The sequence below is a fragment of the Schistocerca americana genome, chromosome X, assembly GCF_021461395.2.
Source record: "Schistocerca americana isolate TAMUIC-IGC-003095 chromosome X, iqSchAmer2.1, whole genome shotgun sequence".
Lineage (NCBI taxonomy): Eukaryota > Metazoa > Arthropoda > Insecta > Orthoptera > Acrididae > Schistocerca > Schistocerca americana.
Window position 1 is genome coordinate 148,088,114 of NC_060130.1, and position 17,899 is coordinate 148,106,012.

The 17,899-nt window shown below is 43.7% G+C and overlaps 1 protein-coding gene across 1 annotated transcript in view; it reads left to right on the plus strand.

The window, feature by feature from the left end:
* Nucleotides 1-17,899, plus strand: part of LOC124555871 (Down syndrome cell adhesion molecule-like protein Dscam2) — a 606,714-nt gene that overhangs the window by 452,445 nt on the left and 136,370 nt on the right. Inside the window, exon 4 of the mRNA XM_047129934.1 lies at nt 762-960. Coding sequence (XP_046985890.1) covers nt 762-960 — 199 coding nt within the window. The remainder of the gene's footprint in view (nt 1-761; nt 961-17,899) is intronic.

The following is a 17,899-nucleotide window of genomic DNA, read 5'->3' on the forward strand; positions in this document are numbered from 1 at the left end:
GGTAAGAAAACTTAGATTTCATGGCCGAACGTCCGCCTAAGCCACACATCACGCCGGTAAATGCATAACGACGCCTCGCTAGGTGAAAGGAGCGTAAACGTAGGACGATTGAACAGTCGAAAAACGTTGTGTGAGGTGACGAAACACGGTACACTATCACAGCACAGGCCTACTTTGATGTTTTAAGCACCTTTTTGCTTCCCACTGTTGAAGTGCAATTCGTGGTTGGCTATTGCATCTTTCAACACGATCGAGCATCTGTTCATAATGCACGGCCTGTGGCGGAGTGGTTACACGACAATAACATCTCTGTAATGGACTGGCCTGCACGGACTCCTGACCTGAATCCCATAGAACACCTTTGGGATGTTTTGGAACGTCGACTTCGTGCCAGGCCTCACCGACCGACATCGATACCTCTCCTCAGTGCAGCACTCCGTGAAGAAAGGGCAGCCATTCCCCAAGAAACCTACCAGCACATGACTGAACGTATGTATGCGAGAGTGAATGCTGTCATCAAGACTAAGGGTGGGCCAACAGCATATTGAATTCCAGCTTTACCGATGGAGGGCGCCACGAACTTGTAAGTCATTTTCAGCCAGGTGTCCCAATACTTTTGCTCACATAGTGTATTTTCCACATTTCCTCTTAAACTGTACCTTAGCTGGTGGAGAGTGGCACGATGCTGCCAGTGTCCTCCTGTCCAGAAAAGTATTGCGCAGGGCGTGTCGCTGCTAACCACCCCGCCTGGTGCTTTGCAGAGGATCTCGTGGCTGGCGTCGGACGGCAGCGAGGCGTCCGCGGTGCCCGGGCTGCGGCAGCTGCTGGACAACGGCACGCTGCTGCTGGCGCCCTTCTCGGCCGACCAGTACCGCCCGGAGGTGCACAGCGCCGCCTACCGCTGCGCCGCCACCAACTCGGTGGGCACCATCGTCAGCCGGCGAGTGCACGTCAGGGCCGGTGAGTCCAGAGTGCCCTCGTACCCCCACTCCTAGCCTCGTGCGAAAATAGTGCTCAGTACTTCAGCGAGGTACCTGTAAAATAACCGTCCACTGACTTTCCTTTCTAAATGCCTGCCCAACCCCTTAAATTTCTAGCTAGAGCAGAAGAATGTCGAAAGCATTTGTTTCATCTCGCAGACCCTCACTATTTCTTTTAGGGTGAGTATACATCTGGACACCAGACGCTGCGCTGCACAATGAAAACTGAACTGCAGGGTAAACTTGTTGCAGATCACGTTCACCGTATGTGAAGTCGGATTACTCTATGGAAATGACAGGAACGTAGGATGCTTTTTTAAACACTCTGGTATAATCTAATGATCTCCGAGAGCTGTAAATAATCGCTAATACACTGAGAAAAAGTAACAAGTCTGGTAAGCACGAGCAACAGCTTCATCGGGGGCGAATCGAGACATTCTTTCGCAGTAATTGGGTGCCCTAGAAGGTACGGAAGGGGTGAGATCTAACAATTAAAAGCATCTGAATATAGGATGTTTCAGGACGAAAAGTAAATGTTTTGGAGGTAGTCACATCATCACAAGTCGTTGTGCTCATTGCTGAGTGTCGTGATCCCACCAACCGACTGTCTCCATACTGGGAGATTACCAGCGTCTCTTAGAGCCTGATGAATAGGTAGAATGTAGATGTTATCGATTTCATTCATCCACTCATCCACTTGCTCGCTGCTCTTCCTTTCGGTCCCTTTCCTTCGATCTTCCCTCCCGTGATTAATTTCTTCTAGATTTCCTCCACCTCTTCTCACCATATGGCCAAAGAACCGGAGAATTTCTGATTCAAGAAAGGCGCCTGGAGATAACGATTTGCTCAATTACGGACACATTTGTTCCTCTTTCGGTACGTTTTAAGTGTAGCATCGTGCGCCATCGCTAAAGCTCACATGCTAAAGCAAACACTGCTTCTCCCTGGCCTTTAGGATCCACGTTTCGCAATCATAAAAGAAGAGTGAAAAGACGAGTGTTTGAACAAGCCGAACCTTGGTGCTGTCCGTTATGGCTCTGTTCTGTCAGATCTCGGTGAGCTGCTTTTGGGGGCTCGCGCTAGCGTCATCTGTCTTCCTACCTCATGTTCGCAGCTTGCGTGTCACAGATGATTGAGCCAAGATAGATGTTCCTGTAATCGGGCTGCGAGTTGAACCTATTCTCCTCGATTAATTCTCATGCGTTTGGGGATGTCGAGGTTGACATGACAGCATAGACTAACTTGAATAAAATATTCCATGTAAGATGTGTACACTTTCTATTATTCACAAATATATTGCGTTAGAACAGAACCCAAAAAAGTACCCACGGAATGTGTTAATCACAAACTGCATCATATCCTCTGCTAACAGCTGTAGCTTTTCCGCTGCAAAACTTGTACAAGATACTCTACAGGGATACCCAACGATTCTAAGTAAGTGCGTTATCCTTCAACGTTACAGCAGAATTAGCCAAGAAATCACAGTGGTAGACACAGTTGAAACATTCAGTGATGTGGACTGAAACACAGCTTCACAGTTTGAATTTCAAAACAAAAATGACAGTCGACAAAGAAAGCCATAGCAACTGGAGTACCAACACCCAAAATGAAAACTTATATCACTAACCAGCTGTATCTTCGCAAGCAATGAACGCTCGGTACCTGTTGCACGAAACGTTTCATTAGAATTCGTCTACACTAAAATGCCCTAAAAGACGTTAATTCCTAAAACGCTGTTCATATGCACGAACTAAGCTGAAGGGATGTCGCTGACAACTAACCTGGGCAGTTATCTGACAAACAACCTCTTGAGTGTGAGCTAGCAAATTCAATCTTTACTAAGGTTAATTTGAAAGTGTTGCGTTAACAATTATGACAAGAAAAATATTAGCTGCTAAAGACTCACCATATGCATCAAGTGAGTGACAGAAAATGAGTGTCCTGGAGGTGCAGAGATGAACCTTCTGTGTATCTGTGTATTACAAGTCACAAAGTGGACATCGTCGACATTCGAGAAATGTTCAAAACGAACATCTTGAACACCAAATGATCACATAGATTCGCACCATCAAAATCGAAGACGAAGTCCTTGGAGTTAAAAACCGTGCAGGACGTTCAGCAAGGTATCCACTTCTAAAGAATGCATATACAATGGTACTGGTGCAACGGGGTGATGAGAACTGATGGAACGTGATGGCGTGCAACCGAATGCGAAATAGTCTGTCGTGGGGCTTGTCGTGAAACTGGCTATCCTTTACGGCGTAGCTGGTGATAGTGCGATAATATGTTTTGCAAACACGGAAAAGACAAGCAGCCAGAGCCTGAATTTGTCCGGTTGTTTCAAGTGGTATCAACTGCAATGTCACACACTTTTCAGGAGGCATAGTTTGCTCTAAGGGAGTGCGATTTTTTTACGCAGACCAACAATCAAGCAAAATCCAAGTTATATTGATCAGCTGCTGGCCAGAAGCAGTGCTCGTACCATAGTTGTTGTTCTCTGACTCCCATTTCCCCACTCCGGCTTGCTGTGACGTACATATTCCCTACTGCCCATACTAGATCACGCAGACGAGAACTAATCGTAGGAGGCAGAGCATTTCCAACTTCTCGCAGAGCATTAAATAACTTTCCAGCCAATCTACCAGCCAAACTAACAGTCGGTGTAATTGTACACGGATGCACCAAGGCATTTATGCTAGTTAATCTTGATACAATTCTCTTGATACCTGTAACTTTCAGGATTGCTTTCATAAGCATTTCCTCTTCAAATCCAAATTGGTCGGAGTTGGAAACAAATTCCGTACGGAACGTTGGGATAAGTTTGTCTACCTCATCTACAACTTTTCGAGCTGATTCCGCAGTTTGTTTTGCATCGTCAAATTGGAGTTTTATTTGAAATTTAGTTGTCTTACGCCTTCCAGTTCCATATTACTGTTTGAAGTTACGCATCCTGTGAACTGTATAGAGCATCCATGAAACGCGCAAACACCAGTTTTTGTAACAAGTGTGCCTTGTCCTCCCTTGAATATCCGTAGTTTCTCTTATGCACTACTGGTTCATATTGGCGCGGGTTTATTCTAAAACTGTTCATAACTGCTTTTTGCTATGCTGCGGATGATCTTCCATGCACGTAATTACGTTTAGTAGCCCTTCCTTCGACAACGGTTGTCTCACAACGTTTCGGTGGTGACGGGATTTATGGCCCCCTGTTCGACAAGAATGATGAACTATATGCATCGACACCTGTTTCAACATTACTTTCGCTTGTTAAGTACGTATCATGGTAATTATATTCCTCGTATACGTTGTCTGCACAGTCGAGCCTATACGACACCACACATTCCACTAACTTACCTTGCAAAAACACTAACATTTTATCTGCCGCACCTTTCTCACCCTGCGAAATTCCATGGGTTATTTTAACAAGGGATTTCAAATCGTTTCTGTATTTCTAAATTTATACAAGGCTCTTGACACTGTACCACATAAGCCACTTGTAGTAAAATTACGTGCTTATGAAATAACGTCTCAGTTATCCAAAAGGATACGTGATTTTCTATCAGGTAATTGATAGAAACTCATCGAGTAAAACAGAAGTGATTTCTGACATTCCCCAACGTAGTGTTACAGACCCTATGCTGTTCCTTATCTATATAAACGATTTAGAAGACGGTCTGAGCAGCCGTCTTAGATTTTTTGCAGGTGATGCTGTCGTTTATCGACTGGTAAAGTCATCAGAAGATCAAAGCAACCCCTCCCGCCGGAGGTTCGAGTCCTCCCTCGGGCATGGGTGTGTGTGTCGTTCTTAGCGTAAGTTAGTTTAAGTAGTGTGTCAGTCTAGGGACCGATGACCTTAGCAGTTTTGTCCCTTAGGAATTCACACACACACATCAAAACAAACTGCAAAACGATTTAGAAAACATATCTGTATGATGCAAAAATTAGCACATGACTTCTAGGAGAAATCCGTTAAACTTCGATTACACGATAAATCAGTCAAATCTAAAGGCAGTAAATTCAATTAAATACCAAGGAATTAAAATTACGAACACACAGAAAACAGTGTGGGGAAGGCAAACCAAAGACTACGTTTTATTGACAGAACACTTAGAAAATGTAAGAAATCCACTAAAGACACTGCCTACACTACACTTGTCCTTCCTCTTTAGGAATATTGCTGCTCGGGTTGTGTCCTTACTATATAGGATAAACGGAGTACATTGAGGCAGATCAAAGAAGAGCAGCACATTTTGTATTATCGAGAGATAGGGGAGAGAGCGTCACTGACATGGCACAGGATTTGACGTGGACATCATTAAAACAAAGACTTCTTCGTTGCGATGGAATCTTCTCACGAGATTTCAATCACCAACTTTCTACTTTGAGTGCGAAAATATTTTAATGGCGCCGACCTACATAGGGAGAAACGACCATCGTAATAAAATAAGGGAAATCAGAGCTCGCACGGAAAGATGTACGTGTTGGTTTTTAACGCGCGCTGTTCGAGATTGGAATAACAGAGAATTATTGTGAAGGTGATTCGGTGAAGCTTCTGACAGGTACTTCAATGTGATTTACAGAGTAGCTAGCGGTGTGGAGTGGCCGCGCGCTTTGAGGCGTCCTGTCACGAACCATGCGGCCCTTCCCGCCGGAGGGTCGAGTCCTTCCTCGGGCATGGTTGTGTGTATTGTTCTTAGTATAAGTTAGTTTAAGTAGTTTGTAAGACTAGGGACAGATGACCTCAGCAGTTTGGTCGCTTAATAATTCACAAACATTTGAATATTTTTGAACAGAGTATCCATGTAGATGTAGATGAAATGTCAACTTTGGCAATTGCTGCTTTAGGTATATTGTAAAGTTTGCTTTGTTTATCGTTGCCATTGCTCTACTTGAAACATTTAATATGTAGTACATTTCCACCCCAGCAAACGACTCTGATACGGAATTGACAGCTGTGTTCTTGCCTTGATTAATTGAAAATGTAAGGTAGTAATTGGTAATTTTTAATTTATATAGTTCCCAACCACCCATGTTTCATTAATTTTGTCCCCGGTCTATAAATCTGCTTGTTGTTGGTTTAATTTCATCAACTTGGCAATCAGCAATCATTGTCCTTTGAGGAAAGTAGGTTACCACATACTTTCTCCATGGCTCTTAAATATTACAGGAAAGACTTGTTATACTGCCAAAATCTGTTACCTTAATAATTTTTACTACTTCCGGCTAGCTTCAATCTTAAATTCTTAACACTTTAACCAACGTTATGAACAGACATGGGACGATGGTCTGTTGAAATCAAAAATACAGGCAGAATACAAAAGGAATTCGCATCATGGTTTAACAACATAGTTCAGTTTGTTACATCAGATGAATATGTTATGGTGGCGACCATTGTGTTATTTTGACATGGTAATCAGGCAGCAGTCAAACTTTTATCATCATCTTGACTGTCCATAATCCGGACACGAAATGCTACGTGCTGGCTTATTACTGTATGTCTGCAGCCTCCGTCAGCTACCAAAGTACACTGAAGATCCAAATAAACAGGTACACCCGCCTAATATCGTGTAGGCCCCCGCGAGCACGTAGAGGTGCCGCAACACGACGTGTCATAGACTCTACTAATTTCTGAAGTAGTGCTGGAGGGAATTGACACCGTGACTCCTGCAGGGCTGTCCATAAAACCGTAAGAGTACGAGGGGGTCGAGATCTCTTCTGAACAGCACGTTGCAAGGCATCCCAGATATGCTCAATAATGTTGGTGTCTGGGGAGTGTGGTGGCCAGCGGAAGCGTTTAAACTCAGAAGAGTGTTTCTGGAGCCACTGTGTAGAAATTCTGGATGTGTGAGGTGTCACATCGTCCTGCTGGAATTGCACAATGGACACGAATGGATGCAGGTGATCAGGAAGGATGATTACGTATGTGTCACCTCTCAGAGTCGTATCTAGACGTATCAGGGGTCCCGTATCACTCCAACTCCACACGCCCCACACCATTACACAGGCTCCACCAACTTGAACAGACCCCTGCGGACATGCAGGGTCCATGGATTCACAAGGCTGCCTCCATATCCGTATACGTCTATCCGCTGGTTACAATTTGAAACGAGATTCGTCCGACCAGGCAACATGGTTGCAGTCATCAACAATCCAATGTCGCTGTTGACTGACCCAGGCGAGATGTAAAGCTTTGTGTCATGCAGTCACCAAGTGTACACGACGGGGCCTTCTGCTCCGAAGGCCCATATCGATGATATTTCGTTGAATGGTTCGCTCGCTGGTACTTGTTGATGGCTCGGCACTGAAATCTGCAGCAGTTTGCGGAAGGGTTGCACTTCTATCACGTTGAACTATTCTCTTCAGTCGTCGTTGGTCCCGTTCTTACACGGTCTTTTTCCGACGCAGCGATGTCGGAGATTTGGTGTTTTACCGGATTCCCGATATTCACAGTACACTCATGAAATGGTCGTACCGGAAAATCCCCAATTCATCGCTACCTCGGAAATGCTGTGTCCAATCGCACATGTGCCGACTATAATACCACGGTCAAACTCACTTAAATCTTGATAACCTGCCATTGTAGCAGCAGTAACCGATCTAATAACTGCTCCAGACACTTGTTATCTTATACAGGCAATGCCGACCACAGCGCCGTATTTTGCCTGTTTACATATCTCTGTATTTAACACGCATGCCTATATCAGTTTCAGTGGCACTTCAGTGTACATTATCTGACAGGTGCAGATGCCCAACATGCGTCATAAGGTTGTCGTTGGTGCTGAAAGAAGAAATCTGGTCACCATGCCAAGCCATCCATTACACAATTATGTGACAATCATCCTGTGTTGTGGACCAGAGAAAGTTTGAACACCTTGCAAACGATTCCACCCAAAGCAAGAATGGCAAACATACCTGGTTCTAGTTTCTCTTCTTATCTTCCCTGTTGTTTCTCAAACTCTTTTCATCATTGTATCACTGTTCATCTTGATTACATGTCCACCAAACCTTGCCCTACACAGTTTGATTTCTTTAAACACGAACATTTTGGCGTAGGCATTACCGTGGCTGTTAGTGATATCGATGAAACAACAAATTTACTGTTACCAGTCACTGTCTATTTATGCCCACAAAGCGTTTCGAAGGTTTAACCTTCATCATCAGGTAGATTGACAAGTGTTGCTATGACACTTGTGTGTGTTATGTTGCAATTTTTGGGGAACGTTCGGCAATGTCTCCAGTGGTCATTGGCTGCTTTCTTTGTAGTAACACATCATTTGTAAACTTTCATACATATGACAGTTTACATGTGATGTGCAACGACAGAGAAAGCAAGCTGTCAGCACTGCTAACAGTGCCACAAAATCGTCACTCAACACACACAATCGTAACATAGCACACGTATATGTCATACTAACATACGTAAATCCATCTGATGATGGAGATTTAAGCCTTCAAAACGCGTTTAGGACGTACATAAATCAGGAAACGTGTTGTTTCATTCGAATCTGCTATCAATGTCAAGATGTATTGATTTAATGTCTTTGAAGGTGCCATATGAGTGGAGAAGCTAGATAAATTATTCCATTCATATCAGCGACAAGATAAGACGTGCGTCATATACGTGTCTGGTGTTGTTTTACACAGTTGCTCTCCTTGCTTCCCCATTATCTTGTCCCCAAAGAACCATTGGGTATTGATCAAGGCTATCCAGGGGAATCATCCAACAAATTGTGCTACTTACATTCAAGGTCATGTGACATAAAAATGGCCGGAACCCCCCCCCCCCCCCCTCTCACCTACGGACCAATCAGGACCACCCACACCCTCCCGCCTTCATCTTTTTCAACAGAGACACTTGGGTGGGAGGGGTTCCACAGCGAAGGTCGAGGATGCTTCTGCTTGTTAATAATAAATAACGTTATATCACGTCACTTGAGTTCTATTTGTTAATATCAGTATTACGTGACATCACCAGGGACTCGTACTTGCAGACAGATATGTATTACGTACTTTTCCACATTTTCGTAGTTTCCTCAATTTTACGTATTTTCCACAGCTACCGTATGTTATAACAGACGGCACTCTGGAGCACAGGAAGAGGTTTTATCTATTTGTTAAAAAAAATACATCACCGTAGGTCTATTTGTTAATAACAATATTACGTGGCACCAACAGAGACCTCACCTACAGTAGGCAGATATACAAGGACTCTCAGTTTCATGTATTTCCAAAATTTTGTGCATTGTAGCCAATTACGCGAAGTATGTGTCAACATCGCGTCGCATATGCATAATGATTATGTTTTCTCTAAATGTATCTGTGAAGCCATGTCTCCCGCTCCCTCTGTATAACTAACGAAATTCATATATTTTTTTCCATATGTCTACGACGAGCTCTCTCTCTCCATCAACCTTTAGCACAGATATCAAAAAAATGTTTCAAATGGCTCTGAGCACTATGCGACTTAACTTCTGAGGTCATCAGTCGCCTAGAACTTAGAACTAATTAAACCTAACTAACCTAAGGACATCACACACATCCATGCCCGAGGCAGGATTCGAACCCGCGACCGTAGCGGTCGCTCGGTTCCAGACTGTAGCGCCTAGAATCGCACGGCCACCCCAGCCGGCCACAGATATCAGTCAATTTGGAGAGAGATGGTGTAGTAATTCTAATAGATCACTCATTATCATAGCTTTCTAGGAAAACATCCAAGACATCTATCCAGACAGTCACATTTCTACCGCATTCTAAGTATAGATTCAGATATCCTGCATGACAAAATGGTATCCAAATCTCCTATCGAATTTTTTAGCCTATTCCAACATTTTTCGAAATTTATCCTCTATTCCCATACGTAAACGTAGAAGTTTAAAAAAATCTCTTAATTGCTTACGTGGCCAGATGTGACTTGGAATTTCCTATTGACATCCAACGTTGTTACAGAGCCCCAACCGAATCACTTATATACTTATTCCCCAAATGGCAACACTAATGTTAAAACACATTGATAGCTGTTGGAGGTAGTGTGTTGACGCTATTCTGCTGTAAACACACAGTTACGCTATTTGGTGGGTAGCCCCTCCTCCCTTCCCCACGACGCCGGTGCCTCTTCGAAAGCGGTGGTGAGGGCGGAGGGGGCGGAGACGGGAGAGGCGGGCTGGAGACGCGGGCACGTTGGACCTAATGCAGGATGATCCATCCCAAGCATTACCCTGGACATTGTGCGGGCAGATCCACCCCAAACAATATTCCCCAAGTACTACACGCTGGATCCAGCCCGAACAATATCCCGCCACTTCCGACGGTTGGAGGGAGGAGGAGGGAACTACGTTCCTGGTTGATCCAGATAGAATGGATGGTGGGGGGAATTGTGCTTGGCTTTTAAACTGTTAGCGGCGGTTGTCTGTCAAGGACTCAACAGATCTCCTCTGGAGAGCGTTTACTAGCCTAAGAGTTAAGTGTGGTTTGTCAAGATGTTCCATAGAGAAATTATAGAGAAGTGGGGAGAGGGAGTGCTTGGCACCTAAATGTTAGTATTGAATATCTGCAAAACCACCAACAGGCTATGACAGGTTCTTGCTCTGTTTAGATGCCCTCTTCCTGGACGAGTCGGAGGTGATTACACATACATTGCGCAATTTTCTCTACCACTCCTGGGGAACTGGTGTGGCGTAGTGTTAGACAGGCAGGTGGAGCACTCCCGTTCGTGACCTGGTGGCCAACATCGTACCAGGAGTTCCATACGGTATCAGCGTTATCCAGCGAATACAGGTGAGGAGTTAGTCGCAGCCTAGGTGTGTACCAGTCTTTGTTATATCCACCTACGGCTTGGGATTTGTTCGCTGTTGCTTCTGCGGGCGGGATATCTCTCGCCCATCAATGTTAGGTACAGACCGCAATTTTCTCCGTATTTTCGGAGCACTGTGTTCGCAAGCATCGGCGTTTGGGGCTACACCCAATCAAAACGGCCTATGAAGGGTGATCAACCCTCCAGCAAGAGTGACGAGTTTTTCAGGGGTTGTTACAGATGCTGCTCCCTCTCTCAAGAGCAAGATTTCTGTAGCGCTGTGCTACACGCGGACGATTTGTGATTGGAGGTATTTGCATTTTACTATGACGTCACACAATCTAGTAATGCAGTGTGACATTTCTTATACAATATCCTTGGCTTACAAAATTCTTTCTGGCGTCAATGTTTCTACCAACGTGATTGTTTCCAGCACTATGACGTCACACATTAATAACGGAGTAGTGGATTAGCAATGATAGATAAACCGGGACCAAAGCTAAAGACGTCATTACGTCGACACGGTGCAACGCGCCGCTACACTACGCGACGCGATGCGACACTGTTACGCGACATCATGATGCGCCTTCATGACATGATGCAACAAGATGTTGACACATACTTAGCGTAACTGGGTACAATGCACAAAAATTTGGAAAATACGTAAAACTGAGAGTCCTTACATATCTGCCTGCTGTAGTTGAGGTCTCTGTTGGTGCCACGTAATACTGTTACTAACAAATAGACTTAGGGTGATGTAATTTGTTATAAAGAAATAGATAAAACCTCTTCCTGTGCTCCAGAGTGCCGTCAGTTATAAAATGTGGTATCTGTGGAAAATACGTAAAACTGAGGGTAGTGGGAAAGTACGTAACACGTATCTGTCTGCATGTAGCCTCTGCTGCTGTAACGTAGTGCTTAGATTAACCAATAAAACTCGGGTGGCATGACACAACGTTATTTGTTATTAACAAATACAAGCATCCTCAACCTATACCACGGAACTCCTCCCACACAAGGTGAAAGTATCGAAGGGGTGCGTGGTCCTCACTGGCCCATAGGAGAGGGGGAGTGTTTCTGTCATTTTTATGTCACGCGACCTTGAATGTAAGTAGTACAGTTTGTTGGATCATTCCCCTGGGTGACCTTGATCAATTCGAAATGGTTCCCTGGGGGAGAAGATAGTGTGGTACTCAAGGAGCGCAAATGTGTAAGACAGCACCAGACATGAATATAGTACACCCCTTATCTTATGGCTGATGTTGTGGCGTAACAAGACAGCTACGCCACACTGAAGTAGCCGAAAGGCACGCATAATCTCACGTAGGCTAGATAGAGGTCTGAAACAGGATACGTAATGAATGGTAGCAAGAAAAGTACGTAGCTGCGTTAATACTTAACTTTTAATCCTTCATGTGAATACAGCATTCCTTGATGATACAAGTAAGACTCTATCTTAAATGATTAATGGCGCCTTGCTAGGTCGTAGCCATTGACTTAGCTGAAGGCTATTCTAACTGTCTCTCGGCAAATGAGAGAAAGGCTTCGTCAGTGTAGTCGCTAGCAAAGTCGTCGTACAACTGGGGCGAGTGCTATTCCGTATCTCGAGACCTGCCTTGTGGTGGCGCGCGGTCTGCGATCTCACAGTGGCGACACGCGGGTCCGACATGTACTAAATGGACCGCGGCCGATTTAAAGCTACCACCTAGCAAGTGTGGTGTCTGGCTGTGACACCACAGCTGATATGAATGGAAATTTTTAGAATGACCACTAGGTAACTTCTCTGGCTTTTTAACTTATATGGCAGCTTCAAAGACATTTAAATCAATACATCTTCATATTGTTGAGCTTTTTTACGAGTTAACCCTACTTTCCTAGTGCAGTGGGCTCTCTTAGCTGCAATTTATAGGATTAAGTCCGTCACCGTGTGTCCAAAATTCAACCATAGTAAGTAACATAGGGGAGCATACATGTAATAGCTAAATAAGATTTTCTGGAGCGATGTAATTTCTGGGGGTGGATTTGCTCCTAGGGGATGACGTCATGTATCATGTTACTTTACTTGTAGTAAAGCAGGGCAAACCCGACACAAATGCAGTCTGCATAGTTGCCATATTTCCATATTTCATCCCCTTCCCAGCCTGGTACAGAGAAATAGTGGTAGATGTGGGAACACCACAATTCAATTATGCAAATTAAACAATATAATTATGCAAATTATACCTTTCTCGCCCCTTCTCCCTCCCCTCCCCTTCCTGCCCTACTGGCAGGCATTACGAAGTTTGAATGGAAATTTTAAAAAAAATGGTCGGAATTTCTTTGGCCCAATGCTGTGCTGACATAACGCCTCCACCCCTCCCCCCCCCCCCCGCCCCCCTCCAATGCTCAGGGATTGGCTGCAAATTCTAAATGGCGGGTGTTCTTTCTGGGACTTTAAACCTGGTCCTTCTGGGCAGTCTGCTCCACCTACACAGGAAAAGGAGGAGAAGTCCTTTCCCATGCCCTCCCCAAAATTTGGTGTTATATTCAAATGCGAGTGGGACTTTTTTCTCTGCTAACGTGACCATAATTGGTTGGAGAGTTTCAGTCCATGCTGAACTGTTGTGGAAGCATCGCTATGTGTTCGATCAACGGGATGATTGTGAAGGATAGAGCAGCTTTCAATAGATGTATTCATAGTTCACATTCGTAGGAGAACTGTAACAATAGCTCATTGTGCGGTTAAGGACTATGATAATGGAAGAGTGTAGGTGAAAGAACCAGAATTACATTCAGCAGATTGTGACAATAGAGTGGGTTGGAGCCAAGATCCATATTGTAAGCAATACATGCAAACTGCTGAGGTGTCCACAGGAAGCTTTAACTGTTGCAAAATGGAAGACGCAGGCAGTTGATGCTAATTCACTTCAGTGGAAGCGTATTCGTATATGTAATGTATGCCACTGAAGAGCATCAACTGCTCATCCCCATTCACTCTCCCCTCAACCAACCCATCCTCTGATCCCATCATCAGTCGCCTACCATCCTCAGTGCTGTGCAGAAGGTGTTTTATCAAAGAGCTGCTAGTGTCTGACCTTGTGGCCTGTAAGCATACAGCCGAGGACTGGGCCCATATTGAGAACAGAAAGGAGTTATTGGATGAGTGACTGAAGGAGAAGAGGGATAGTGTCGAGCATATAATAGCTATACAGCAACGTGATATCAAGGTGCATGACTTGCAGACTGATGCTATTGTTATAACTTCTTGCTATTTTTGAAATGGATAGTCAGCTTTCCAACTCATAATAGAAGTCTGCCTTCGATCCAGAGTACCAAGCAACTCGTCTAGTTCCCAATACTCAGCATGAAGCACCAGCCAAGATCGTCCAGCGCTGCCCAATTGCAGCAGTAGAGGAATAGGAAGAAACCATAGAAGAATAAGTACCCTTGCTTAATGTGTTTTTTCTGCTATTATCACTTGTAATGGCTTTTCTTCTTTGCTCATCAGTCGATGCGGCATCTTCCAGCCTGTCGGGACCTACAGCAGTGACATGTCCCAGCTTGTCAGGACCTGCAGTGGTGGCACATCCGTTGTGTCAGGACCCACAGCACCAGCAGCACCCTGGGATTCTGTCGCGCACCTGGTCAGCTTGTTTGAGCAGGACAATGAGCTGTAATTGTCAGTTCTACATCTACATCCACATGGTTACTCCGCAATTCACACTTAAGTGCCTGTCAGAGGGTTCATCGAACCATTTTGATACTACTTTCTACCATTCCACTCTCGAAAGGCGCGTGGTAAAAAGGAACATCTAAATCTTTCCGTTCGAGCTCTGATTTCTCTTATTTTATTACGATGATCATTTCTCCCTAAGTAGGTGAGTGTCAACAAAATATTTTCGCATTCGGAAGAGAAAGTTGGTGATTGAAATTTCGTAAATAGATCTCGCCGCAAAGAAAACCGCCTTTGTTTCAGTGACTGCCACCCCAACTCGCGTATCATATCAATGACACTCTCATTCCTATTGCGCGATAATACGAAACGGGCTGCCCTTCTTTTCACTTTTTCCATGTCCTCCGACAATCCTACCTGCTAGGGATCCCACACCGTGCAGAAATATTCCAGCAGAGAACGGACAAGTGTAATGTAGGCTGTCTCTTTAGTGGGTTTGTCGCATCTTCTAAGTGTTCCGCCAACAAAGCGCAGTCTTTGTTTCGCCTTCCCCAAAATATTATCTATGTGGTTTTTCCAATTTAAGTTGCTCATAATTGTAATACCAAGGTATTTAGTCGAATTGACTGCCATTAGATTTGTGCGATTTATCGTATAGCCAAAATTTATCGGATTTCTTTTGGAACCCTTTTCTTTGTTTAGTGTCGAGACAACCAGCCAGTCCCTGACTGGCAGAAGCGCGCTGGATGTCCTAAACAACATGACACAGGTCGGTTATTGCACTAGAGGGAGTTGTAGAGTGCAAAAATTGTAGAGAAAGACAGAGATTTGAATACATTCGGCAAATAATTAAAGACATAGCTTGCAAGTGCTTCTCTGAGATGAAGAGGTTGGCACAGGAGACGAAGTCATGGTGGGCCGCATCAAACCAGTCAGAAGATTGATGACCATAAAAATTTCTGTTAATGTATTTCATCTGAGTCAGACAAATTCTAGAACCACAAAACAGCTGGTGAGGGATAGTGCAAACCTAACTACAGCAGTGAAGCAGGACAATCTGAATGTAAAACACATTTACCAGGGTTATGTAAAAACCGATATGTTTTTCAATGATTTTGTAAAGATACGGGCAGATAGCTGAAGTAACTCACAGTATGGGTTTCTTGTTGTTGATGAAACAAGAAAACTGAATGATGTCAGTGCAGACGGAACTTCCAGGAGTTCCTATATATGTCCCTACGGAAGAGGGTTAATACATCAGTATACGTATCACCATGGGTAAATTCACATGCATGTCGGGCGCTCAGTCTGATAGGATGGATGTGCAGGGACCAAACATTCACTTGTGCATGGACGCGAAAATTCAAACTCTCGAACGTAAAGTTGGAGGCTTACGCAAGAAAATATTGTCATACCCTTCTGAGAATGAACATTACACAGTATGACCGGTTCAATGCAGTTGAAAATAAGGTAAATGGCTTAACTGAAGGGAAAATAGCTGTTATTGAGAAGGGGACATTGTATGAACAGATTAATGCAATTGGAAAGAAAGTAGGTGACTTAAATGAAGGGAAAATAAGTTACTGAGAACAGGAGCAGCATAAGAAAGAGAAGAGCAGGTATATAAAGCCTTACACTGCACAGAGGTCCGATTAGTATACAACAAGACTTCGACTACAGAATCACTGTCTGTTCTCAGCAGCATTACATGATGATGACGATGATGATGATGATGATAAGCATCTAACCGATCTGCATCAGAATGCGAAAAGTCAAAGCAATGTGACATACAAATCCATTATAACACCTATATTTGATGGTGAAAAATACAGTAGCAATGATTGGATTGACATTCAGCATAAAAGAGTGAGAAATCAATTCTCGCTGTAAGTAGACAATCTATTAATTCATTGGAGTTGTTGTTTTATATATATATATATATATATATATATATATATATATATATATATATATATATATATATATATACTGCTACGACTGCTCACGGCGTCAGCTACCACTGATAATACAGCTCTTTCGTATCAAGTTTTTTAAATAATTTCTGAGCTTAGAGAGAGAGGTTTCATCGAAAAATTATAGACGCTGTAGTTCGAGAACTGCATAAATCAACATACAAATCATACTCTTGTAGATAAGAAATGATTAAAGGTTTGGATGACCTGTGGCAGGCGGATCTTGTCGACATGGTGGAATACTCATGTGTCAATAATGGCTTCGAATACATTTTAATGGTCATTGATACTTATTCTAAATTTGTCTAGGCATAAGCCATGAAAGTGAAAATGGGGAAAGATGTTGCACAGGTGTCTGAGCGAATGCTGCGTACGGGAACGAATCGAAGCCCAGATAATTTTGAACAGATCACGGTGGCGAGTTTTACAACAGATATTTCAAGACCACGATGGAGCGGTATGGAATACATCACTACTCGACGTTCACCTACCTGAAGGCGAGTGTCTTGGAACGTCTGAGCGGAACAGTGAAAACCCAAATGTGGAGGCAATCCAATCTTCGTGACTCTCACAAATGGACCAATATCCTCCAACAAATAATTGCACTGTATAAGCGAACCAAACATAGCACAATAAAAATAAAACCGATAGAAGTTTGTGACAGTAGACTTCTAGGTACAGTATACAGTCGTATTAAAATTCTAGATCCACACAAACAGCAAACTAATTTTGGTGTTTTTTAGTACGTATTTCAAAACACAACATGGCAGTTGAGAAGCCATGTTTCCAAAGTGCAGAGACAGCATCCTAGAACGGACCTCTTACACGACAGCAGTGGTAATGAAACTGCAGGATGCTGTTACATAGAAGAGTTGCAGAGGAGCTGGAAACCAACTGTGTATCTTGTAGAGAGGGTCATAAAGCGTCGAGGGAACAGAGCATTAGTTAAATGTCTTCGTCTTCATGCATCTCAAAAGAGAGAGACTGATGGTGGTCATTTACTATATAACAGGGTGCACAGAGCACAACCACCCCAGTAGCATAACGTGTATGATAGGAGACCCATTTGAGGAGGTGGTATTCTCAACAAACTACCAGTCGAATTACACATTGCTGGATGTAACTACTGTGCAGCTGGAACAAATCTTCAAAACTGGTTGACATGCAGTGATGACGAGATAAATCTGCTCGACGAAGTGTGTTTTCAACACGACATCGCATACGTAGCAAATAAAGATCGTCACACTGCAGATCGAATTCTAGTTGATATAGCTAATACGCGTGAGAAGGGATATCGGTATAGGTCAATGCACTGCAGCTTTTGCAGTTGAAAAAACCATGTGTGGTTAAGTATGTTCGGCTTTGGTGTGAAGTAGTTCAGCCAAGTTATGAGCGCTGCATGTTGTACCTTAATGAAGAAGATTACAACCAAAGGGTGCATGAAGATGTGCATCCTGACACCGATGTATGCAGCTAAAAGCGCTATGAAGCAGAAAGGAATGAT